The sequence below is a fragment of the Sebastes umbrosus genome, chromosome 20, assembly GCF_015220745.1.
Source record: "Sebastes umbrosus isolate fSebUmb1 chromosome 20, fSebUmb1.pri, whole genome shotgun sequence".
Classification (NCBI taxonomy): domain Eukaryota; kingdom Metazoa; phylum Chordata; class Actinopteri; order Perciformes; family Sebastidae; genus Sebastes; species Sebastes umbrosus.
In genome coordinates, this window is record NC_051288.1 from 9,576,875 (window position 1) to 9,604,138 (window position 27,264).

Below are 27,264 nucleotides of genomic sequence, written 5' to 3' on the forward strand. Positions count from 1 at the left end.
TTTTAGAATAAAAGTTTTAGTCAGAACTTCCAGCATAATTTCATATACAAAAGTCTCAGAGAAAACATCTCAACAATACCATCTTATAAATTAAGCTCTTAGAAATATACAGTTGCATGTAAGTACCGTTTGTGGAGATCGATTAAATGGAGTAGAAAACGATCACAGATACAGGTGTTGTCTGTAGAGAACATTTTATACAAGCATTGTATTGGCGACATAAATAACAGCAAATTTACAGCACATAGTGGACTGTGTTCTGGTACCTTTTTTCAACAGTACCAGGTATCCTCCTGCGTATGCTACATCTTTAATTTTTATTAAAGAAAAGGAGCTTGCATTGAAAGAAATAAAGACAAACAGAACTTGATTTTAACTGCATTCACCGTATAAACGTAACAGAAGGGAACTGAACAATGCTGGTGGGATTGAAATGATTCTGAATGATTACGTTATGTCTCAGATAGAGAGACACATTGACATTGATTTTGATTGTACCATTGTGCATAATTCAAAACCTTTTGCTTCTCTCCTCGCTGGCGGCTGTTGTTTCGTCCCTCTCAAAGCTCCAACATGTCATTTGGTTTATCGCAGCATTGCCAGGCTGTCAAGGCTCGTTAACTCTTTTGCCATTTGGTTTAACTTTAGGCACATCTCTTTCTGGAGTTATTTTCAATACGCAGGCTTTGCTGTGTTTTGGACAGCTTAGCATACTTCTGGTGCTCGGGGAGCCAAGTGAAGCTCTCTCAAACTTTGTTAGCATGGCTGTTGTAAATCTGGAGGAAGGCAGGCGTCTTCATACATCAGACCGGCACATACGGGCACTTCACAAAAAGTCAAGGCCACGCCCCCTTTTGGGGGATAGAAAACCAAAGATCTCATAGACTTCGATGCAATTTGACGTATGTTTGGATTCTAATTTTGACAAATCCGTATGCATTCATCTCCTGTTATACAAATGTTTGTTTTATACACATGTCTAATAATTATTTTGCGACCTCGCCTGAACCTGAGTGTTCGCGATACCTTAACAAATTAAGGTTGATCGCCGCCATGTCCCTCAGTCTTCCCCCGTCCCCCGTTGTTAATGTTAGTACTGCAGCAGCATCATTTAGCCATTTACCACACTGACAGTGAATATTCACGTATCTTATGTGCCTCAAATCTCAGTGTGAAAATCTGGTTTAACCTGCTACACAACAGCTTTAAGCCATTTTCCATTTTCTCTCCTGTGACGGCGTGTTTCTTTCCCCCAAAAGGGAGCGAAGCCTCGGCGATGACGCGATGCTGGTCTGTTCTAAAGCTTGGAGCCATAAAGCCCCTCAATTATATCTTTATTAGGACATGGCAAGGAATCAAATCAGGAGATCAGTGTTTTGGGATTTTTGGACTACACAGCAAACTCCTCTGCATAGCGTTTTTACTATTACAGGTGTGGAGACATGTTTCAACTTCTTCTGTTTACGCTATGAGGGACACAGGATTGTTTTCCCCCAAAAGAGGGCGTGGTTATGAGAGCCTACTCTGGATAACGTATTGCAGGTCTGATGCTTACAGATTTCATAGCTTAAGAAAATGAAGGAGAGGCATACTTTGCACAGTAAAAGCTTTGGTAACACATAATGTCTTCAAGATATCCCTGTCTGGTTTTGGTAGTTGGCTGAACAAGAACGCTACTAACAGTTTTTAAGAGCTTTGGCGAGTAGCCCTTCATTCCCAGCCAAAATTGTGGCCGGTCATTTGGTAGAACTTGAGATTGAAGGGTCTGTAGAAGTCTCTGAGCCTGTGCAGGACCTCAGCGGGGATCTGAGGATGGGGCCTGCCCTTGGATTTCCCCAGGCAGCGCGGCCTGCTGCTCCCCTCGGGCTTCTTCAGGCAAGGGAAACCTTTGGTCTGGTTGAAATAGAAGTGCTTGTCCGTCACCACGCGTTTGAGCCCCAGGAAGTCCTGGACCCGGCCCATCTCGCCCGCCGGGTCCGTCACGAGGCGTTCGCCGCTGACGAAGAGGAGGCGCGAGAGCGGGAAGAAGCGCAGCCAGTTCTCCAGGTGCTTGGCGTAGATGCCGATGCGCACGGCGCTCCAAGATGTGTCGATGAGGCCCGTGGTGGTGTTGCGGAAGGCCAGGTTCTGGAAGGACGGGAGCCCGGGAGATTTGGTCAGAGTCTGGGTGTAATCGGAAACGGCCCGGGTCACGGGGTCGCGCACCACCACGATGAGCTTGGTGTGGCGGCTCATGGAAAAGACGCGGCGAGGGGCCTCTTTGGTGATGAAGTAACTGGGGGTCTTCTCCATGGTGATCTGGCCCTCCAGAGTACGAGGCATCAGGTTCCTGTATGACAGAGAAAAAGAAAGCCATTAATAAAACTGTATAAATATTACATATTCCACCGAAGTGCATGTTCTATATTACAAAAATAACATCTATATAACAGAAGAAATTAATACATTCCCTTGATTTTCCTCATAATCCATATAGCATTCCTTTGATGATGCCTCACTTGCCTCGAAGGCTTTTTGATTTTGCTTTGTAATTAGTGGGCTAAATCTGTGATTAGAGGGAGATAAACATGACATTAGCTGCTGGCACTGATGGAGCGAACATGTCAGCACAGACTGGGAGGGAGTCTGTGAGCGGCTACTGTAAACCGCAAGGCTATATTAACCTAAGGAAAGTAATTTCCTCTCATCTGCTGCCTCCTCCTAAACAGGCTCCCTCTGCTCTTGGTCCTTGAAGCTGGAAGACCGTCCCGCAGGACTGATAATAGCCACATTACAGTCATACCACTGGTATTTGTAGTCTTACAGCAGGGTTGGAAAAGTTACTCACAATTCTACTACATTTTTTCACTTTAGGCTAATTCCTTGTTTCCCCCTTTGTGTGTACTACAAGCTCAAAGTTGTTTATAAAATGTAGACTCATAACTCATTTTGAAAAAGTATTTACGTTACTTAATCGACAGCAAAAGTAAATAAAGTCGGCTGAATTTTTTATTACACAGCCCTGCTCCGTCTCAAGTGCCTTTAGACAACAATAAAAAACAAAACAAATGAGACATTTATGATTTAACAAGCAGCCAGCCTCGTTTGAAACATCCACCGTTAGCTTAACGTTAGCTCAAATGACTGCACAGTGCACACAGCTTTCATTCACACACCCTCCAATAGATGATTCCTGAATGTAGGCTTAACAGTGGCTAACGTTAGCAAGCCAGCTAAGAACACACTACATGACAATAAGAATAAATTGGAGTTTCCGTGAGGCACATTTATACTCTTTTGGTAGAGGCCAACTGCACCTTCAACAAGCTAACGGAGCATTACCGGTATTAGTGACTGTAGCATAGTTACTGAATTTCCAATTGCACTACTACGACTTACTGAAATAAGTTATGACATTATTGTAACACGTTACTACCCAACACTGGACATCAAATAACAGATAATTCTGAACATGTTTTTTTTCTTTATTTACTTTTTCTTCATATTTCTTACTATCAATAAGATGGAAAACAGCAGTTGGCAGTAGCAGACATCTACTTAACTACGCAAAAGAGCAGATTAAAGGCCTTTACACACCTTAACGAATAAATTACACAAGAATGTGAAATACTTGCATGCGAATATTATATGTCTAGGGCTTTTATTGTGAAAGGTCAGAACGGAAGGAGTGGATCTGGTCTGTGATACCTTTGTCAAGGTTGATAGGAGTAATAAAGTTTGCCGTCCTGGTTCTGACTACGGAGCCTCCGTGTTGTTGTTTCATAAATATAAGCACAACTCAACCCGTTCCGTACGACGTGATTGGTTGATGCCTTTATTCAAGGTGCAAAAGTGCAGGAAATCAACCTTTGGAAAATTACGCCACTTTTACGCCACATAATATTTGCATTCTGTGTTGAAGTACACAGTTTTAAAAAATATATTGGTGTGCGAATTAATCGCACAAAGAAAAAAACGCCCCGCTTTTCCGACATGTCAAAGTGCCTTCTGTGAAAAATGTCTGACATCTAGGTACTTGGGAACATTGCTAAAAAAGTCTGGAAGGGCAACATAAGTAGTCAGACAATCACAGTTAGTCAAACTTTGGAAGGAAAAAAAACAATTTTACCTCTGAATAAAGTGGATTCGATAATTTGCCGGAAACATTTGGCTTATTTACAACCCGTCTGACCACTTGCCCTGTCGTATTTTGTTACAACGGTATTGCCACGATCCCAGATCTCGTGAATTAATTTGGTGTGTACAATGTTATCATTACAAATAGAAATGAGGACAAAAGTTACGAAAACAAGAACCAAGGAATTATAATATTTTGGCTGCAGTAATGCCTACAGAAAAAAAACAAAAGTCCAAAAGTATCCTGTAACAAACAGGTTAGTGGAGTATTGTCTTATGGTAGCCATGTGTTCGCATTCAATCCTGGTTGTTGCCTTTGGCCCTGCGATTGTTATTATCATCAGCGGTAGGTATTCTAGGCACACTTTGGCTCTTAGAGGACTGGGCTGCAGTCTTCCTCTTGATCCTTACCCCTACTTAGATGACTCACAGGCTGAGAAGACGTAGTAGTGCCTCGAAAAAAAATCAACAAACCCTGACCAAAGCCTGCGTTTCACTGAGTATAACGTGCCAGAGCAGATTGTATATAAAACGAGGGAAATGGGAGGGAAAGGAAAACCTATTTGTCTCGTGTCCTTTATTTAATTTAAATGCTACCGTAACACTAAAATGGAATTTAATAACCTCCGTTGTAAAAAAAATATATCCTGCCAATTTTCCTCTCTAATATATATATAAAAATATAAAATATAGCCTTTTGTTGAGTTTAAAGGAGATTTAAATCTCAGGCTCAGTTTGTGTTATAGAAGGAATGCCAGTGTTGCATCTGTGAAAGATCCCTCAGCTAATTTCCATGCTTCCCTCCTCCCTCCCTCAGCAGGCATGTGGTGACGGTCGGGTCGGAGTCTTCGTGGTTGGTCTGTAAGTGAAGGGCTTATGGGGCTCTGAGCTCTGGTGTGTGGTGATGGAGCCGACTCCATTCCTCTCTCTCTCTGATCCAACACACACAGTCGGCTCCACAGTCTCCAAGCATGTCCCCTGGTATGAAGCTTCGAGGGTAATACCAAATACACGTCAACTTATGGTATTCATAAGAAAGTTGCATTACAGGGCCGGGGGCTAAACAAAAAATGGGGAGAAATACAGCAAATACCAAAGGGAGAAATATTTTGAAAAGCAATACTGTTTCTATGGCTATTCTCAACATTGGAATGTATTACAATGAGCATTTCAGGTTTGAAGCGTAATCTGCAACCTATATCGCTCTGGTGCCAAGTTTCTGAGGCTATGGGTCGCAGGCTTATTTCTGGCTACCACATGACATGAGTGGCAATATAGTTTCTATGAATGTAAAGCTAAATTCCTCATTAGGATCCAAATGGCAGTTTAACAACTCTGGCTTTGAGAGGAAAATCCACCCTCGGACACAGTTACTCATCAATATGTGAGGTTATTTTGTGGAAATTGTATGCTGGTTTGGTTCATCTACTTCTTTTCTACCTGCCTCTTCTACCTGTGTTTACTCAATATATCGTCATACAATGGTTTGTATGATATCTTACAAAAAGTTATTCCTCATTTTTTGTGCGTTTTCCTACAAATGCCCAGCAACGAGAGATGCACGTGTTTATTTCCGCTTCAGTCTTTTCAAAATAAACTTCAGTCTTCAAAGGAAAAAAACTTGGTTAGGTTTAGGCAGCAAAAACTACTTAATTAGGTTTAGGAAAAGATAGTGGTTTGGGTTAAAATAACTCCGGACGTGCCGTAACTTAAGTACAGAAGTTAAATTACAAACACTACATAGTTAGGTGTAGGAAAAGGTCATGGTTTGGGTTAAAATAACTCCAGAAGTGGCGTAAGTTATGCACAGAAGTTACATGACAAAAAACACTTCGTTAGGTTTAGGAAAAGATCGTGTTTGGGTTAAAATAATAATAGAAGTTGCGTAAATTAAGTATGGAAGTTAGATGACAAAAACTACTTAGGAAGTTTAGGAAAAGATCGTGGTTTGGGTTAAAATAATTCCGGAAGTGGCGTAACTTAAGTACGAAAGTTACGTGACAAATAAATCAACGTTGACTTGGGGTACGAACACCGGTCTCCTGGGCGAAAGTCTGGTGTTTTTTGACCCACCCATCCACCCCGACCTCGTCCCTACGCTGCGTTTGTCACACTTTATACTTCCTGGTTCACAATTACGTGGAATACAGATTAATTTTATGAGATACGGCATATACAGTATACGAATTAGTGCAAGTATTTCCAGTACAGAAAAAGAAAGAATTGCATCCTTTAAGCAACATATTTTTGGCTACCATGCACTCAGATCCTTCAGTATAACTGTCAGTGGACTCTCAGTGCTTTTTTTTTTTTTTAAATGAATTTCAGTATGACTCGTAAACATTAGTGTAAAACAGAGACAGAAATAATCCCTCTAATCTAAAGGGACTAGAGCTCAAACTTGACGGTTACTGTTGATGATGGTTGAACAATTGTCTTCTGTCATGGCTCTGGAAAATTCTTGACTGGCATTATCTTTTTCTTTTTTTTTTAATCCAAAGGAATGCAAAGAAAAACACACTGGAGAACAACAATATGGGCTCAGATATGCAAGATATTTTCAGTATTTTTGTTTTTTTCTGTGGTTACAATGACATCCAAAACCCGCAACCAGAGCTGAAAGCCAAAAAGAACTGGAGGTGCCAGTGTGTTTGCACTGTTTTGGTGTTTTGCGAGCGTGTCTTTGGCACTAAATGGATGTTTGATTTCATCCAATCAGTCTAATGGAAGCCATGGTGTTCCATCCGAGGCTGAGTGGGGCTCCCATTGACATGTTTACATTTTGAACCACTAGCCTGTAATCACAGAACAGCCCGGCTACAACAGAAAGCCCAGGAGGAGGCCACACAGCGGCGGAGTATACAGGGAAGAGGCTGGCGGGATAAAACAGAGGGATAGAAAAAGAAGAGAAAAGGAAAGGAGTGGGCAAGAGTAAAAGGAAAGAGGGAATAAGAGGTAGGCCTAAGAGCACAGATGGAGAGAAGAAAAGCAGCAGCGACGTAATCCTCTAATTAACCTGGAGTCGCTGCTCAGAAGCATCTAATCTCTGTTTCTCTCACAAAGATGAAAACATAGTTTGTTCTTTTTTTATCTGATACCAGCGTCTGTATGGTTTCCAAAGAGTGTTTAGGGAAACCTAGCGACCTGATGTTTGTTTTCATCGCACCTTCACCGTTGGCATCTGGAGCAGGAATGCGGTCAGCTTTGAAAGTGCGCAGATGTGCGTTTATCTGCGCGTACAAATGTGTCCAGACGCTCTCACATGCTCACATCTAGCTGTGCTCTGTGTGGGTGGGCCGAGGCTTTATTAGGGCCTGTTTAAAAGCACTGCAGGCTAATAGGCTACTGTTTATGACTAGAATATGAGGACACATGAGTGAGCTGCGTATACCGACCTATACGTCTCTATACGGCGCTCAACAAAAGCAACAGGAGACGAGCAGAGCATACTTCATGTGTAGACAGATTGTTTGAATAGCGTTTTCCATCTCTGCACCACAAACCAAGTTGAGACAACTACATAGCTATTTGGTTAAAATTGAGTTAACACCAGAATCTTTTGACATTTTTACTACATAAAGATATTATTGGGCCAAAGAAATGTAAAATTTCCATGAAAACACTATGCAGAATTTTTGCTGTAACAGTAAGCCAGACCGCGTTGTGCACTCTGGCTTGGTAAGCTGCCTTCTCTGCCACAGAGATATCAAGTTAAAGGTAGCAAGTGGTGAGATTAGCCACAGCTAGCCTTAGCTAAAGGTATATTTAGTTTCTCTGCCGACCACTAGCTGTTATCTGGAATTGAAAAATATCAACTTTGATGAAGTAACATCTTTGTACACATAAATGATGCCGTCGCCAAATCCAATCATAAGTGACAACAAAACAGCTTAAATTTTGCTAGTACTGCTAACATCACGCTATTTGATCTGGTTAAAGGGGCATAACATCGATTTTACATATAAGATTGAGATTTCCGGTCATGACAAGTACTACTCTGGCTCTGGAGGACGAAAATAACCCTGGTGATGTCATCAGGGTTATCTCGGCTCCAGTTTGGAGATAGATAGGGGGTGGGGCAAGAAGTGGGCGTTTACCAGGAAGAGGAAGTCGTATGATAAATGCCAGTGAGCTGAATTATGGGAAATGTAGGATTACGTGTTTTTGGACGCATACCTATTATTTACACTTTTTAAAATCTTTCTCTTGCAAGTCTCCCAACTATGTGAAGATGCAATGCTAAAGGCCTTTACGCATCGGGGGTGTTTTTTGTGTGCGATTAATGCACACGTCAATATATTTTTTCGAACGGTTGTTTTTGTCATGAGTAGTTTCACATAGAAAGCAGCTACAGTATTACACGGCAAAAAAGTGAAATCATTTTTTATCGGAATAAGGTCAATTTTCTGGGGTTTCGCACTGAGAATAAAGGCATCAACCAATCACGTTGTGCGGAACGGGTTGAGTTGCGCCTATATTTATGAAACAACAACACGGAGCCTCCGTAGTCCGAACAAGTACGGGAATCTTTATAACTCCTTTCAACCTTGACAAAGTCAACACAGACTAAATCCACTCCTTCTGTTCTTAACTTTCACAGTAAAACCCCCTAGATATATAATATTCGAGGTGAGTATTTTGCATTTTCGTGTTGTTTATTCGTCACGCCCCCGGTGTGTAAAGGCCTTAAATCGCTGAAGAACCCCCTTTAAATCACAATAAAATGTTTTATATGTATTAGATTGTTGATTAAATGAAAATATATATGTTGTATTACAAATGGTAGACTGACAGACACATAGCAAAACAGAGACACTGTACCTGTGATCACTGAGCTATTACAGTAAGTACAGTAGAATATGAATAATTAAAAAAATGCTTATTGTTCAAAGAACAAAAAAAGCTGAAAGAACACATAAGGTTTGTAGATGCTGCATTTTCAACCCTGAAGATTGTTCAAAGGCTGAGCACAATATTTGTATTTTTTAGGTGTTATCTGTAGTCAATGGCAAATATTTTGAGGGTAAAATTATAAATGATTAATAAGCCTATTATTAATTAAAGGGCATAAAACTGTGTTTTGCCACCTGAAACCCCCCTTTTTCTATTGACTTCACTCTATCTGTAGTTATTGCTCTATGACTTCTTAGGGCATTAAAGGGTTCACCCACTAAAGCGGTTCTAAAATATGAGTGTGCATGTATTTATTTTAAAGTAAAAAGGGTGAATGCAGGTACGGTAAACACAGTGGCTATTATCGCTCTTCTAGTGGGAAGCACACACTCCAGCCATCTTCATTTCTGTTTGTACACCACCCATCTCTCTCTTTTTGTGCGCTTTCTACTATGACATACACTCACACACGTAAACACAACACAGACGCGTGCACACACACACACACACACACACCGACCAACCATCTGAACATGCCCTCCACGGGATGGATCCACATCTGGGAGTAATGAACTCCTCAGTTTGTGTGTGTGTGTGTGTGAGATGAGGGAAGTGTTTCTGGTTTAGGAAGTTTCCCCTCTGGTGCCGGGGTTTCGGAGAGCTCCGAAAAGCTGTGATCCATACAGGCTCCGCTGGGTCCGAGGCCAGACCCCCGGACCCTCTTAATCCCCACCAGCCTGCACTGCGAGGAAATGGACTCTTCCACCCTGAAGGTCAGAGGCACATGGTTGTGATTCAGAGGGCGAGACCACCGGGGATCACGGGGGATCATGTAATGCAACATGTCATCATGTGCAGAACTCGTACTGTACATGCGATGTCACCCCCCCCTCTTTTCCTTCCTCCATCCCTCCGTTTCTCCTCCACTCACCTCTATTTTTTCCATTTTTCCCCCCCATCTCCCTCTTTCATCTTCAAAGCCTCCACTTGGCCTCTACTGTATCCTTCAGTGAGATTGTTATGAATACATTTGACACGTGTGAAGGAATTTTAAAACACATCGACATCCTCAACCACTACAGAGGGACATATGAAGACAGATACAGTCTGCGTGTGCTCAAAGATCTGTAAAAAGCGGCTGCAGCGGAGGGAGGTTTGTCATTACTGACGGCAAATACAGGGCTGAGGAGCTCCTGTGGGCTGATTAGAAGTCAGCGGGGACTGTAAGCAACTCAATAAAAGGGGAAGTAAAGTAGTACTTCTCTTTGTGTCTGTTGGAGTCGGGCCATTACATTAGTTGGATGGTTGTTTCTGGCCAAAATTGAGCTCTTTGTTAAATGTATCCATTGCTATGTAAAAATAAAGAAACTTTCTTTCTTGGATAGTTTCTTATTGTTTCAGGTATTCTGATTGTGAAGCTGCCAAAAGGAGATTTTAAGGCTAAAGTAATTTATGATAAGTAATTGCATCTGGTTTTCATGACAGAGTTTTTGTGTTTAAATGAAGTTGCAGATGCTTTTCAAGAAGAAAATTCAGGTGGAAACGATTTAAGTTTTAGGAATGAAAAGAGTCAACATTTTACAGGGTTTCTGCAGTGTTCACAAAATTAAATTTAAGACCTTAAATAACACATAGAATGCAATTTAATACCCTTTTCACTGTCAAATAACAGGAAACCAATACATTAATTTATTATCAATTTATAAGTATGAATTTCTTGACATTATATATATGTCACATATGTCATCTTATATGTCACATTTTTGCTAGTATTTCCGAATTCTATATAACAATAATTCCTAATAATATAATTTATCGAGTCATGTGACCTGGACCCAGGTAAGCAGCAGAAAATTGATGGATCTATCAAGAATTTACAACTAATGTTGCTGTCTATGACAGGCTAGCATGTCCTTTATGGAGGGAACTGAATTTAATGCTTTTTAAGACTTTCAAAACCTGCAGAAGCAGGCTGTATCTACAAATATCTGTATTACATCAACCCATACACCTCATGTTACTGTATCTCTCTTCAGCGTGTGTGTGGCGGACCATTACACACTCCGAAGGTTACGCGTCTGGCTGACGCACCGGGGTGGTGAGGAGTATTTTTACCAAGGAGGTTTGCATCAATGGGGTAGGTCGGTAGGAAAGAGCTGAAGAATGTGTCTAGCTGAGGGGAAAAATAGAGGCGTAACGGTTAATAGAGACATCAGAGGGCCTGCTGAGAGCGGTGAGTGAGTGAGAAGTGGTCAGTCAGAGTTTCCTCTGCGAAACCAGCGCAGCCCTAATGACAGAGGAAGATCTATGGGTGTGTGTGTGTGTGTGCTTTTGTGTGTGTGTTTGTGTGAATTTCAACAAAGCTGCTAATTCTACACTGTTTGAACCTTTAGCATTAGCTTGCAACTGTTTAAATCAGCTGCCAGTTAGTTTTAGGGGGAATTTTGTCAGGCACATAACCCCCATTAAACAGCATAAAACAAGATATAAAGTGTTACCGTAATTAGTGAGCCTTAAGGCCTTTATGCACTCCCAACAAGCACTCGTTGACGTAGTTATGTTGTTCAATATCACTGGGAACTGCCTAAAGGCATTTGTTTTTTTTAGATGGAACGGAACAGGGTGAAACAAAAACATGAATGGTTGACACTTCTCTGCGTCATTGAAGTGAATCATCAACTTTATTTGTAGTGCGTCACGCAGCGTCAAGTGTCGGGCGTCAGTTTGTAGCTTCATGTCACCGACTTCCATTGAAAATGACTTGTAGCCTGCTGCTGTGTCACTTGTAGCGTGAACACAATATACTGTAAGTAGCTGCGGGAAGGAAGGAAGCTCAAAGATGAAAGTTCAAAGAGTCAAGGTGTTTATTCCAGTTCTTTGACTCTACTTAATTACAATGTTGTTTAAGTTTAATAGGACGAATAAAGGACACGAAAATGCTAAATACTCGCCTGAGAATGTTATATGTCTAGGGCTTTTATTGTGAAAGGTAAGAATGGAAGGAGTGGATCTGGTCTGCGCTGCCTTTGTCCAGGTTGAAAAGGCTTTGCCGTCCTGGTTCAGACTACAAAGCCTCTCTGTTGTTGCTTCATAAACATAAAGCGCAACTCAACCCGTTCCGCACAACGAGATTGGTTGATACCTTTATTCGCGATGTGAAAGCTCAGGAAATATACCTCGTTCCGAAAAAAGAAAAATTCTGTCGTTTTTTTTTGCCACGTAATATTCATGTTCTGCGTGAAAGTACTCATGACAAAAACAACAGTTCAAAAAATATATATTGAAGTGCAAATTAGTCACGAAAAAACGCTGCCAGTGTGTGAAAGCCTTTAGAGGAGCTGGTAGACAGATTTTGTTACCTTAGCCTTATACTGTTTTTACCGTACTGACCACCATCTATCTCTTGGCAAGAAAGCAAATAACCTTACTTCCCAACCAAATATAACTTATGATTAAGTGAAGGGGAAGTAAAAGGTAAAAATATCCCAGCAATGATAATGAGCACATAGCACCAAACAAATCACCAAAGTACTTTAAATACTTAAATATGACCACAGTTGGGAAAAAAAGGAGAGAAAATGAAAAACAGGAAGAAGGGATGCAGTGATTTTATCTTTCTTAGCGTAACAACCTGTAATGTCGGAACCTGGAAATTAGCCTAAGTTTGAATGTTTATGTATGAGTGTACTGTATGTGTCCATATGAGCGAGTGGAAGTGTGTATGTGCGTGTGTGTGTGTGTGTGTGTGTGTGCGTGTGTGTGTGTGTGTGTGTGTGTGTGTGTGTTTGTGTGTGTGTGTGTGTGCACTGATTGCTTCCACCCCTCCTGACTTATCAAATGGGAAAATCTGCCGTCGTGTTCCTGCCGGTCCCACAGTGGCCTACTTGTGTGGCTTTATCTCCGAGCTGCCGGGGGCCCCGGGGGCCCCGCCCAGGCCTTCATCCGATCCCCTGAACACAGGATGGAGGAGGAGGGATGGACAGATAGATCGACTAGATCCTGACCCCAGTGATGATGTCCTCCTTGCCATGGTTACATAATTGGTCTGTTAGTAAGATGAATGTATGTATACTCAGTTCAGTTTAGTTAACTGGTCATTTAAATGTAAAATTCCTCAGGAAGAGGTCTTTTGAATTAAACATCTTTCAATTTACCATCAAATCAGCACATTAAAGCTGAAGCGATTAGTCAGTTACTTGATTAGTTGATTGACAGAAAGTCGATTGGGAATTATTTTGACAGTCAACTCATTGTTTTAGTAATTTTAAGCAAAAATGCCACAAATCGACTGATTCCAGTTTCTTAAATGTGAATATTTGTTGATTTTCTTAGTTTTTATTACACTAAAGTGATTATATTTGGGTTTTTGCTACAGTTTCTCACACTTTATGGACCGAACAATCAATTATTTGAGATATTTTAACTCATATAAACAATTGTTAGCTGCAGCCTTAGAGCACATATTCATATTAACAACATTTTTTCTTATATTTAGACAAATACAATTAATTCTGAAGACTATATATACGAATATGTACATACAATAAATTAAAATGTGGAATATACTGCAAGGGCGTTATTAAAAAAAAAAAAATCCTAAAATATATTACTGTAACAACATGTATTTAAACATCTTCTATTTTTTCCTATATTTAAACACATACGATAAATTATGAAGATATATCCGAATATGTACATACAGTAAATGAAAATTGGGAATATTCTGAAATATATTGTCAGGGCGTTATTACATGTTATCCAAAGTATATTGTATTTCCATATATATAAAATGATTCTAGATATTTTTATTTTATTTATATTTGGAGGACACACCACATTTTGTAATACACACTGATATATAGTCACTTTTCAACATTATATTACGACTATAGATAGATAGACAGATGGATGGATAGATAGATAGACAGATGGATGGATAGACAGATGGATAGATATTTTGCTCTGCCTTCAGTTCAGCCAGTCCAGTTAAAGATTAACTACTAGTCAACATGTACTGTACATACTCTAATGTTTACCTTCCCCACTCAGTCTGCACAGGCGACAGAAAACAACCACGTTTCACTAATTAAACAGCTTTTCTAAATGAGTACACACACACACACACCTCAGAAACACTGTAATCGACTCAATATGGACTTTTGCTCATCTGGCAACTCCCCAGGATCCGACCAATAAGAACACTCGATACTGTCTGATGCTTAAAAACCCACTTCCGAGCAGTTTCAGCCTGCCACTCCTTGTGGTTTCTCAGCTCATTGTTAGCAGTGTCTTAAGCTGAAAACCGGAAATCACTCCTGGCAGAGGCACAGCTTTTACAACTGGAAACAGTCCGTTCAGCGGTCTGCTATTAGTGCCATCTATCAGGCTCATCGGAGCGGACTCAGCGGGCCTTGGCTATACGTTTACACACATCAAACATGCAGGACACGGTCGAGTTTTGGATGGACATGAAGCGGGAGCTGGTGTCGGTTTCCAGATTCCCCCTCCTGACGCAGCGTCTAGTTTGATGGTTTGCTTGTCCTCAAATTCAGCTCCAGCTCTCGGTGCCAGAGTTTCAGGCATAATTAATCTCATTTCCTCTCAAAGCCAGCGCAGACATCACCGACAATTAACCAGTTCAAGTCGGTTAAGTCAAACCGATGGGAGTTCTCTAGGAGGGTTTTATAGCAGACAAAGAAAGGTGTGTTTCTCTGTGGGATTGTCAGGGTGGCTGCCATAGTTCTCACGACCCCCCACCTACCTACCCACCCAGCCAGTCAGACATTAAACAGATAGACACCAGTGAGAGGTCCACGGCCACACACACACAGTCAATAATTACCTGCCTCTCCAGACAGACCAGTGATGGTTAACTGGGCGTCGGTTTAAGAATCTGCTCTGCTCATCAAAACCAAACAGCAGTAACTATGAATGAATGTAACTGTCAGTACAGTACGTATCTCTTTTCATGACAGAAATAATAAAGTAAATGACGTAAATGGAGAAAGTGAGTTGATATTGTATTCAGATCCTTTCTTCAGTGTAAAACAGTTGGATAAATAGAGCCAGAAGAAAGCAGAAGTGTGACTCAAATCTCTGAGCTCCCTGAAATGATCATCTTGAATATTTTGTATCGTAGAGCTGCAACAATTATTTGTTTGGATGATGAGTTAATTCCTACTACTAACTATTTTGGTGATTGATTAATCATTTAAGTCATTTTTCTAGCAAAAAAAGTCAAACTAGGTTTCTTGGGATTTTTCAATGTCGGTCGAACAAATGAGAATTTGGTATTTAGGAAATTGTAACAGGCATTTTATGCTATTTTCAAACATTTTATAGACCGAATGATTGATCAATTAATGCTACAATGTCCTAGTCACTATCACACATCTTCAATGCAACCCTGTCTCCTACAAAAAAATTACGTTCCCATACAACTGAACTGCATTCTGAAACATTTCGAGGAAAATGTATTTTCTACCGGATTACGCTCGCACTTTTGAACAGTTTTAAACACACGTTTAACGCTGTAAATTGAAACAAACAAAACTACTTGGTTAGGTTTAGTAAAAAAAACATCATGGTTTGGCTTAAAATGACTATGTTACGTCATTAACCTACGGACATGGATTAAAATAAGTCAACGTTGACTTGGTTTCACACGGGATACAAAAATCGGTCTCCTGGGTGAAAGTCTTGTGTTTGTTTGATCCATCCACCACCCGACCTCCTCCTAACTGTCATTACAAACGTATCTGTGATACGTCAAAAACAAATGAAATCTGCAACAAAATACGTTTCCCTCGAAGCGTAATTGACAACGCACTTTTGTTTTATGGGAATGTCATTTTTAAGAGATAGGGATGCTTCAGTGATGATGTTGTGATGAAGTTATTTTACTACCTTTGTAAAGGCAAAATCTTAAATTAAGATTACAACAACATCAGATGTTTTTAAATTATGATACAGTATCATAATTTATAGAACATCTGATGTTGTTGTAATCTTAATCCCGACAAATCAAGTCAGTATCTTTCAAAGTTACAAAATCCCTTCTTTGTGTTACTATCCTTCTACTGGAGATCAGCAAGGAAAGTCTCTCTGTTCAAACACAAAGAGGTAATTCTCACATTGATTGCATTAAGAAGGGATTCCTCATTGGTCAGTATGGACAGGAGGAATTAATACAGTGACCAAGAACTCTTCCAATGTACACATGACAATTTTTTTTATTATCTGATCATCAGTATTGCTATTTGAAAAGTGGCATAATACAGGAGTCAAATAAATGTATTTGAGTACAAAGTATAAAGTGACATAAAATGGTACTAGTATTTCAAAATTGTATAGGACGTTTGTACATATCTTACACAATCTGATGACTGTTGCTGTCGTGTCACCAATTTCCTCACATTTTCTATTCCCCTTTCACTTCTTTTTCTAATGAGTAAGTACTTATTTTAAGTATTAATATTTCTTTCTCATCATTACTCATTTCCTGTTCGCACACTAATCTAAAACAAAATGATGACACGGCAAAGAGAGAAGAAAAATAAAGAAGAGGTTGAGAGGAAATAAAAGCAATGATGAAGAGAAGGAGGAAGTAGAAAGTGGTTGCTCCATTAAACAAGGCGTGTCAATTGTCATCCTGATCTCTGCCTATTCAGCAAGGAAAAAACGAATTTGCTGAGTTCGTGGTTGAAGTTAAAGCATCACGTCTTGACTCTTTTACTTCAAAAGCACACTCTTAGTCTGATAGTCGGGAATTAAAACCCAGACGACGATGATGAACGACACAAACCGCCTCTTTCTGCGCTCTGTAACTAAGCTGTGGTGAAGGTTTATAGCTTCCCCCGGTGATCCTCTCACCGTGCGCCTGATTCCATTATTTCTGACTGGATGAGACACGGCATGCTGGGAGACGAAAGGTCGACCAATGACGAGCTGTCAAAATATTGATGACTGAGTTGGATCAGACCTTTTTTTTTTTTCACCGAGTAAAAATCCATACCTGTCCCACACCAATTTATCAAGTCATGTTTGATTATATCCTTGCACTTTTTCCTGCTTCATTTGCATATTAATTCTGACAAAAAGCCCTATACATGTAAATAGCAGCATGTGCCATTTAATGTTTATTAGCTCTGACAGATGCTGGATAGTGTTGCTCATGTTCATGCATATAATTTTTCCTTCCTACGCTGATGCGGCTCCAAATACTCGCAAAGCATTCAACCCTGTCTTCTGCACAAAGCCTTCTTTCTTCCAACATCTATACATTTCCTATTTTTCCAAATTCTTGCCTGAAAGCCTCCCTTTCCCCAAAAAAACAACCCTTTGTCAGTCTGAAAAGCAACATGCAGCTTCCAAGAATGCAAGCGGAGAGGAATTCAACCGGAGAATCCCCTGTGATTGGTAGAGAAGTCTGACAGGAAATAAAACCAGGACATTCCTGTCTAGGTATAGCTGAATTACACAACACACCTCCTGAGAGACAGGAGCCTATGAGACGAAGAAATGAGTCGATAAGGAAAGAGATTTAGCGACAGAAAGAAAAAACATTGACTCTAAGGAGAGCTAACAGGAGCGAGGACTCGTCCAGTGGCTTTACATTACACAGTTTGAGTGACCTGAACAAGCCAATAAATCCACCCGGCAACACTCGGACTGTGGGGTATAAATGTCAGCAGTGGAAGGGAGTAACAGCTCCTTGTCAACAAGATTGAATATTCAGAAGTTAATTCATTTCTGCTGCAGCGACGTGATAAAGGCAGCGAGAGAGAGATCAATAGAAAGAACCTATTTCAGGTGATCGATATCGGGAAATGACATTTATATCGCCCGGATATTTATAGCGTCAAGAAAATGCGGACGGACGCCGAGAAGCACAGGGGAAAGCGGACGGACTTTCAGGTTGAGCTGAAGCTGCGTGAATGAATCCGGCGCTCACACACATGCTCACACTCACTCACTTTGCACACCATGGCTGTCTAAACCCTCGTTCTCCACCACGAAACCACAGAATCGTTTCCAGGAGATGGCAAAGCCAAGGCTTTTCCACATATAAGCATTTTTTTCTACAACAATTTGCCAAATGCTTCCTTTAAGGATGTCCATGTGTTTTACTTGGTTACCAGCTGAAGACAGAGGCCAAGGCTTTCTCTCTCTCTCTCTCTCTCTCTCTCTCTCTCTCTCTCTCTCTCTCTCTCTCTCCGAGCTCAAAGACACAGACAGCGCTTTGAAATGAAGAGCTCTGTCAGAGAATAAATGTTTAAGTGTGTACTTTCCAGCCCAGTTTCACATGATATTGTTGGCTTCACATACAACGGTTCTGTTTCAAATTGATATATGTGAATCACTGGGTACTTAACATGTGATTACACTAAATGAATAATATTTTTATAACTACATATGATAAGTATGGAACAGGCAGGAGGGCAGAAAGGGGGAGGAAGAAAGGACAGGGAAGTCAAATGTGTCTACTACAACATATAGGGACAGGTCAGTGGTCAATTAAGGAAACATGTGTTAAAATGATTACATCGTTAAGGTTATGGGACCTTCATTGTCACGGTTACAATAATAACCATGGGGTTAAGGTTGGGGAACGGTCGTGGTCATGGTTAAGAGAAACCAAACAGTCTCCCATCATGGCGATGTCAGACATTTCGTGGAGCCATCCATCCACCCAACTTCATCCTTCTGTGGACTTTATCCAGCCCTGTCTCCTACAAAATTACGTTCCCAGACAACTAAACTGCATTCTCTATTATGTTTCGAGGGAAACATAATTTCTCCTGGATTACAGTCGCAATTTTAAATGACATGGTAAATTGAAAAAAAAACACAAAAAAAACAACACAACAACGCTACTTCATTAGGTTTAGGCAACAAAACTACTTGGTTAGGTTTAGTAAAAACCTTTATGGTTTGGCTTAAAATTACTACATACAGTAAGTGAACGTTGACTTTTGTTTTCACAGGAGACACGAATAGCGGTCTTCTGGGGGAAAGTCCTGTGTTTGTTGGACCCATTCACCACAACGTTGATTTATTAGTCGCGTAATTAGAACCTAGATCTTTTCCTAAACCTAACTAAGTCATTTTATTGCCTAAACCTAACCAAAATGTTTCCTGTGAAAACGGAAGAGGAAACAAGAGGTGTTGTAACAAGAGGAAATTGACACGTGTGTCAGGTGTTGCTGGACATTATAAAACGCGCGAAACATGAGGAATAACTTTTCGTAAGACAAACTGTTTTATGAGAATACGTTTATTACGTCACTTGCTGCGGCCTCCCGCAGACTATTTGTGATACGTCAAAGACAAACGTAATCCGCGATAAAATACGTTTCCCTCAAAACGTTATTGAGAATGCAGTTTAGTTGTATGGTGACATCATTTTTAGGAGAGGGCTGCTTTATCCTGATGGACTTAGGTCACAGGATCTATGTTTTTTTCTTTCCACGTACCCCCTGGCAACGGCAGAAGTACCCTGGACTATAGGTTACTTGTACATGCTTCCAACATTTACACCTGTCTCATATAAAAATAAAAAAGTCCCAGTAACTCTTGTTGCTTGTCTGTAAGCCAGTGAACTACACAGCCCCGGGGTACAATAAGCTTCCCCTATAGCACTAAAGGTTGAGGTGCAGGAATACCGGAGCGCGGTGCTACGAGAGGAGGGGGTGGCTGGGTGGGGGGGTGTTGACTAATGCTTCATAAGGCCTTGTTTAACTGCGTCCAGGGGCCTAATCCCTCTCAGCCACTCCGCACGTCCCTGAGCTGTCCATGTTAATGCCTGACCTGTCATTACACCGGTCCAATTCACACAGTGTTGACACGAGCTGTCGGCGGATTAGGACGAAGCAGAAACACTCGTTTCATTACGCCTTCAGGAGAGAAAAGAAGAGGAAGAGAAACAAAGACAGGGGAATACGTCATGTCAGTGTTAACAGAGTACAAGGTGAGGGCGGTTCACCAGCAACAGAAAGCATTAAAGGAACGTGTAAAGGTCGCTGGTCTTCTCACCTTTAACCTTTTCTAGTGTTACCTTCTGCTTTGTCACCATTCAGATAACTACAGATTCTCTATAGAGCGTGTTGCTTCAGATGAAAAAATGCATGTTTGGGTTTTACCCTCAGACTTATTTGATTAAAGCAGCAGTAGGCAAGATTAGAGCAGATATGATTAAAAAAAGTTATTTTTATAAAACGGTCACTATATCCTGACAGTAGTGCATGAGACAGGTAACCTGAAAAAAAATCTTGTGCCTCTGTGTGCTCCGGTGCTCCTTTGAAATCTATGTCCCCCGAGCCATCAAACTGTACAACACCTCTCTAGGGAGGGGGGGGGAGGACAAAGGAGGACGGTCTGCAGGACAGATAATAATGCACTATACTCATTTTTAACAGTCTCTTCTGCACTATATTCACTTTTTTAATAGTCGTGTATCACAGCTGTTACTCTGCACTATATTCAGTTTTAACAGTTTTCTTCTTCATCTTGTATTTTTATATCTGGTATATTTTTTTGTTCTTTGTACTTTGCACTATTAACTTTTTACTGCCTTTTTACTAACATGTGTTTTTGCACTTTTGCACTATGGAACTGTGATGCTGGAAACTTGAATTTCCCTCGGGATTAATAAAGTTACTATCTATCTATCTATCTATCTATCTAATGGTATCTTCAAGATTTCACAGACCGGAGGAAAACAACCAATCAGAGCCGAGCTGGAGCCTGCCGTCTCTGAGCAGCTGTCAATCACTCGCAAACTTCGATCAAACGGTCAAACTAGGCAGAGCTGATCAAATATGAATCAATATTCTGTTACTGTAATGCCTATTTCTCTCCTCAAATGTTTTCAGAAACATCTTGTAGTGGACTGTTTAGCTGTAAAATGAGAAAGTTTGTGACCCGGCAGCCATGTTGAGATCAGTTGAGGAAATACCAAGCACCGCCCACCAGCCAGTGCAAACCTTCTCCGTTGAATGAACAGCCAATAGGAACGCTCAATAGGAATGCTCTCTCTCTGAAATGACCTGTGATTGGCCAAAGTCTTCCGTCACAGGCTAGATCTTTTAAAGCCTGAAAACAGAGCCATGAGGAGGTGCAGAAGTCTAGTTTTCTCTCAGAACACTTGATTTCCAATATGCTTAAAAAAGTTATTAAGGAATTTTTGCCGAATGATTCCAAAAACATTCTGCCTACCACGGCTTTAAATAAGGAAAAATGACAATTTATCACCACAGATCGTACGTTATCCAGTTTAAAGTTTGTAAGTTGGTCAACACCAAAAGCGCAAGTACGACATTGTGCAAAGCCAGGCCATTACTTCTGATGGAGAGAGTGTCAATACGCGTGCCATGCTGATTTTCGTCCAGGTTTTACTGCCAAAGTTGAACTAAATTGACCGTTGACCCACGCTGACCTCAACAACGTGCGTCCAATGAGATTCTGGCACTGAAAATGTTCATAAATTATGACAATAATTTTACTGAAGGGAAGACAGTGGAAGAGTTCATTTGTGCTTCAATTCTGTAAATCTACTATCTGATCCTTGGTAAAAAGGTCCATCTGGATTTGGTAAAAAATCTGAAGCCTGGTGGAAAATATTAGAGAGGATGGGGATACAAGGTTTGAAAATGTATTTTGAGATTGTTTAATATGCCGATGCAGTCCATGGTATCGTATAGTTGCGTATAATTTCGGAAGAGACAACAATACTGATATTTCCAGTCTCACAGTTAACCTCTTGAAACCTTATGTTACCTTTAAATATCTGTTAGGAATAGGACATTGATGTTAGAAAAAAGGACACATTTTGTAAAAAAGTAAGAGACATATCACGCTTGTTTGGGGGAAAATATTCTCATCTAAGATGCCCCTTTTTATAGCTTCACTTTTACGTTAAATGTTGAAATTGATGATGGTTTCTGCATCATTTTATGCATATACAACATCTTATTTCACTAAATTCCTACAAGTTATATAGATCTAGAAATAGCTTGCCTATTAGAACTGAAACATTTAGTCAATTTATTGATTAGTTGACCCACAGAAGGTTCATTAGTTTGGTCATCAATGAATCGTTTAAGTTATTTCCACAGCGAAAAAGCCAAATGTTTTCTGATTTTGATTTCTCAAATGTGAGGATTTGCAGCTTGTGTGATAGTAAACTGGATGTATTTGGGTTATGGTGGGAGAAAGAAAAGAACTTTGAAGACGTCACGTTGGATTCTGGGAAATACCGACGGGTATTTTTCACGATTTTCTGACATTTTATAGACAAAAACAAATTCTTCAACACTTCATCCTGTATTTTTGCTTCTATGAAAACTGATTGCAAACAGCTGTTGTTTTAAACTGTCTGTTCTGAGACTATTCCAGTTTCGGTAATTCACAAACTCAAAGTGAAACTGCCTCAAGCTGCTGCACCACATCACTCATAACTGCTCATCACGCATGCATAGGACATTTTGATGCATTCAGCAGGAAAAACCCCGGCCTCCTCCTCCTCTTCCTCTTTCTGAAAACCACACTGAGTAATAAGAACCAACACTTGTGCACACACACACACTTTGATCTCTGATGTCACTTAGTGCTGTTCCACCTGAGCCTCGCAGTGAACCGATCATTACCCGGATCTATTGATCTCCGTCTTCTTCTTCTCTCGCCCCACATTTTTCTGCCACACCTTCACGTTCTCCTCTCTTCTTCTGTTTGTCTCTTTATCAAACCCTCTTTTACTCCCCAGACCTTTTTTTTTACTCCCTCATTCCTCCTTCTGTAATGGTTTTCCCCTGTCCCTCCCTCCCTCTCTGTCTCTTTTTCCTCTCATCTCAGATATCAGGCAGTCATGTCCACCCAAAATACGAAGCTTCCTCTGCACAAAAACATTCTTTAACTTGCAAAAGAATATGTTACACCCTTTTTATTTATCAATTTAAACATGTATTTGGGTCTATAAACTCTCTGCACGCTGCTATCCTGAAAACAATCCGTCTGGGTTTCATTGGAAAAATTTGAATTTGTGACAAGAGAAATATTGCTGTCAATCTCCAAAAGCCCATTTCGGCTGATCCTCAAGCAAACACCTGACTGAGGGGTCATCCACACTACCACCATCCACCATCCACAACAACCCATCCTCCCTCTCTCTGTGAATTGGGCCGGCGGCGAGCGAGGCCCTCAGGGGACCAACATCGGACACTTAGGGAAGCAGCGTGTCAGCTCAATAAACAGCAATTTATTGGCAGGGGAGTGAATACGCTGCCATCTTTGGAAGCTATCAGCAGAGCATCTTATTGGTGCTGAGGGATATTAATGAAGAGAGGAGAGGGACTGATGATCACAGCGCGCAGGAGATGATGCGTTTGCCTGCACAAAAACACGCTTCACGTCATGAAGAGTGTGTTTGAAATAGCTCTGCTCTTGTTACATCACGCTCAGTCACTCATATGTCACGATTTACTGTTATAAGGGAACTAGAAAACACATGATAATAATCTGATGACAGCACAAAACGCCACATTTGTCCCCACTGTGGTCCCAGATTGGTAAAAAAAAGTTGAAGTCTGAAAAAGTCCTTTATACATATGGCACTACAAAGCATAAAAGCTGCCCACTTCTCAATTTGAATTCCTCATGTTGTATCATTTATTAACGTATTTTAGGGCTGACCCCTCTTAGTCGGCTGTATTGGTTTCATTGGTCATTTTTTATGCTTTTTTCATGCTGAATGACTTCTTTCCAAAAGAAATTGAGCACATTTTTAGTAAACACAAGATTTAAAGTGGTGCTTTTGTGTGATAATTTGTGGAGAAACTCAGTTTTACAGATCTGTCAATTAAATCAACTAAAAGATTAGTCGACAAAATCATATGTGTGTTGGTTGACTATGATTTTTTTTGGTCGAGGACAGCCCTAGTATATTTCTAAGCACACTTTTCAGCTCGAAAGTCAAACAGATTCCACAGACACAAGATTTAACTTAGTGTACATCTGGCTGATTATCCGGTCAGAAGAGATCTACTAAAAACACATGTGCAACTATTGAAGATGAAAGAGATATCATGCACTTTTTGGCATTACAGAGCAAATACATAATGAATTTAGAAGAAATAGGGGACTTTTTGGGCACTTTTTTGGGCACTTTGGGCACCTGCATGACTTGATTTTGCCTAGGCCTGGGCGATAATTCGATATGAATGGAATCGTATGGTGATGATATGATATACAGAGATATCGCAATACGCAATTACGCCGTCTAATTTAATAATAAGGAGCACACACTAACTCAAATTGCTCAGAAAATCTGAATTACTAAGAATTCTGCTCATGGGGATACACCAGTGTAGTTAAATCAAACTATTGTCTTAATCTGATCACTCTGTATTCGTGTGCATGCATGCAAACATAGTGATTAAGTATAGCTGGAAATATTTATTAATTTCTTTCCTCTACAATTTCACTTCCTGATGCTGTTTGTCTGCTACTTCCCGATGCTTGTGTACTTGTCTGCATATCTTTTATGTCGTGCTTGCTGTTAAATGTAAAGCTTGTTGTGATTGTTTGTCTTTACTCCTCTTGTTCTGTTGTTGTACTGCCTGACAGCCTTCTGTTTGTCTGGTAGTGTCTGTCGATTGTGTGCCTGTCTGCATTTTTCTTTCATGTAATGCTTGTCGTGTATGCCAGTGCTGTCTTTTTAACTTTTTATATTTCTTTTCACCCCTTTACCCTTTTCCCTCAAGAGGCTTTGCCTTTTGCCAGGCCACCATTGTAAATAAGAATTTCTTCCTAATTGACTTGCCTGCATGGTTAAATGAATAAAATAAAAACTTGAAAGTTGAAAATGACATGTTCATTTTTGCACTAAAGTTCTTAATTAAATGAGAAAATAATTCACACAGGAGTATATAAAAATGATGCTTTATCATGTGGTTATTTCATAAAGACTATTCATTTATTGAATTACAAGAAAACATGTGATATATATCGTTATAGAGATATGAAATTACCTGTATCGGTATAGAAGATTTTGGCCATATCGCCCAGCCCTAATTTTACTACTATACATTAACACTACTGGGGCCTATAATACAACCCATCACAGGAATAATATCATTATTAGTTAATTAATGTTAAACGGATGCCTTCAGCTTTATAAACATAAAATAAAACAGGCTTCTGTACATGTTTATACACATCTTGAGGAATAAAAAAGAAAAGTAGAACTTCTGGAAAGTGACAGTAGCAACTTCTAATCAGGCGTCCATGACTTCTGCCCTGACCTTTGACCCTTAGCTACTATTTTACTACTACACATTAACACTACTTGGCCTAATACAACCCATCACAGGAATAATAATATAATATGTATTTCATGCCTTCAGCTTAATAAAAATAAAATAAAAAAAGGCTTCTGTACATGTTTAAAACACATCTTGAGGAAGAAAAAAAAAAAGTAGAGCTTCTGGAAAGTGAAAGTAGTAACTTCTAATCAGGCATCCATGACCTCTGCCTTTGACCTTTGACCCTTAGTATACTATTCTGGTCATTTTCCCCAGTTTGCAGACAGCACACTGTTAAGAATTTCCCAGTAAAATAACAGCAAAGAACTGGCAGCAGGGTTGCCTTTATGTTACTTTAAAAGTTTGAACTGTTTTTTTTATTAATTTCACAGTATTTTACAGTTAATTTACTGTTTAAAGATACATTATATAGCTGTTTTTCACCTTTCTTTTACATTATCTTACTGATAATGCACTATTTAGGTTGTATTTTTTACATACATTTTAATAAACATTATTTTTTGCCTATAGATGAATAGACTTAGCAGGTTACAGACATAGGAATAGTCACACTAAATACACTTAAAGGCACTTGTTAGGAAAAAGGCTATAATAGACTTGTTGACACTTCCCAAAAATGTCTGTCTATAGCTGGCTACAAGCACAGAATGCAAACCAGAACAACATGTGAGTGAAGAACAATAAAGCTAATTCACTGATTTTCCAATCATGTACAATGTACAAGCCTCACATGTGCAGATCAGGTCCCAGAATTAAAAAAAATACTGCATGAAACTGTTACTGATGATACTTTAGACAGCTGATCAGCAGTAAAGTGCTGTTTTTTAAGAATGCATTATAGTTCAGTTAAAAAACGGCCTATGAGCTCCTTTAATTTAACAGGTTTTCTTTTGTATTAACAGTAAAGCACTGTTTTTAGCAATAACAGGTTAATACTGTTGAAATCCTGCTGAAAATTAACAGCAATTGTTTACAGTGCAGGGAACCTCGTGATATTAAGTAAATACTTAATGAATAGTTGTATCATAAGTAAAAATCAAAACAAAAACAAAAAACATCTTACCTGTACCAGTCCAGTCCTTTATCATAGAAGCGGTCAAAGAAGTGCGGCTCTGATCCGACGGCTCTGACGTCCGGATGGATCCGCAGGAACTCCAGCAGAGCCCTGGTGCCACCTTTCTTCACCCCGATGATGATGGCCTGAGGGAACTTCTTACTGCCGAAAGTGTTGGCTATAGAGATGTTAGACGGAGCGTCTCTGTTGGACAGATCCGACAGCTGCTCCACCTGAGACGCGTTATTATTATCATTATTATTATAGGCGCCGAGCTGCTGCGCGTCTCCTCCACGTCCATCATCATTTAAGATGATTCTCTTTGGATTATTATTATTACTTTGTTGGTCGTACACGGGTCTGGGTAAGGAGTCACAGTATCCGTTGAGGCAGTAGAAGAGGTACGTGAAGAGGACGATCATGGCAAAGAAGACAGAGGACAGCTTGGACTGCACCCTCAGGTGTCCACAGTTGAGCGCGGCTCTCCATTTACTACATCCCATGAGTCGCAATCCTGAGCATGAGGACACAACGCGGGAAACACGCCACATCAAATGATAACTTCATACTAAGGACTTTAAAAAAAGTCACTCAAAAGTGAGGACGATTTTTTTAGAAAAATCTGCGCGCAAGCAAGAGGCGCAAAACTTGGCACCAACGCGCGCGTCAAAAAGCTCCACATGTTCCTCAGCTTCTGACTCTCTCTGTCTCTCTCTGTGTGTGTGTCAGCTCGCCATCAAAGACAACTTGTAGATTTTTTAAGAAGAACTTGAAGAAAAAATCCCAACGAGAGGCTCAGCTGAAAGATAGCTGTGCGTGTGTGTGTGTGTGTGTGAATTAACGCTCCTCCGTGCCTTCTGTGCGCTCCTGTGGCTCCTTGGC

At 40.2% G+C, this 27,264-nt stretch overlaps 1 protein-coding gene across 1 annotated transcript; it reads right to left on the minus strand.

Annotated features, from left to right (window-relative positions):
• Positions 1–27,264, minus strand: LOC119479702 (heparan sulfate glucosamine 3-O-sulfotransferase 6-like). Its single transcript, XM_037755603.1, has 2 exons — positions 26,392–27,264; positions 1–2,329 (listed from the first exon to the last, which is right to left on the minus strand). Exons 1-2 carry the CDS (start codon positions 26,931–26,933, stop codon positions 1,711–1,713), a joined length of 1,161 nt encoding a protein of 386 aa, XP_037611531.1. The 5' UTR covers positions 26,934–27,264; the 3' UTR covers positions 1–1,710.

Coding starts and splice junctions, on each gene's coding strand:
- LOC119479702 (XM_037755603.1), bottom strand. CDS start 26,933: ATGTGGCGTGTTTCCCGCGTTGTGTCCTCATGCTCAGGATTGCGACTC. Junction 2,330..26,391: donor AAAGGACTGGACTGGTACAG/GTAAGATGTTTT, acceptor TCTGTCATACAG/GAACCTGATGCCTCGTACTC.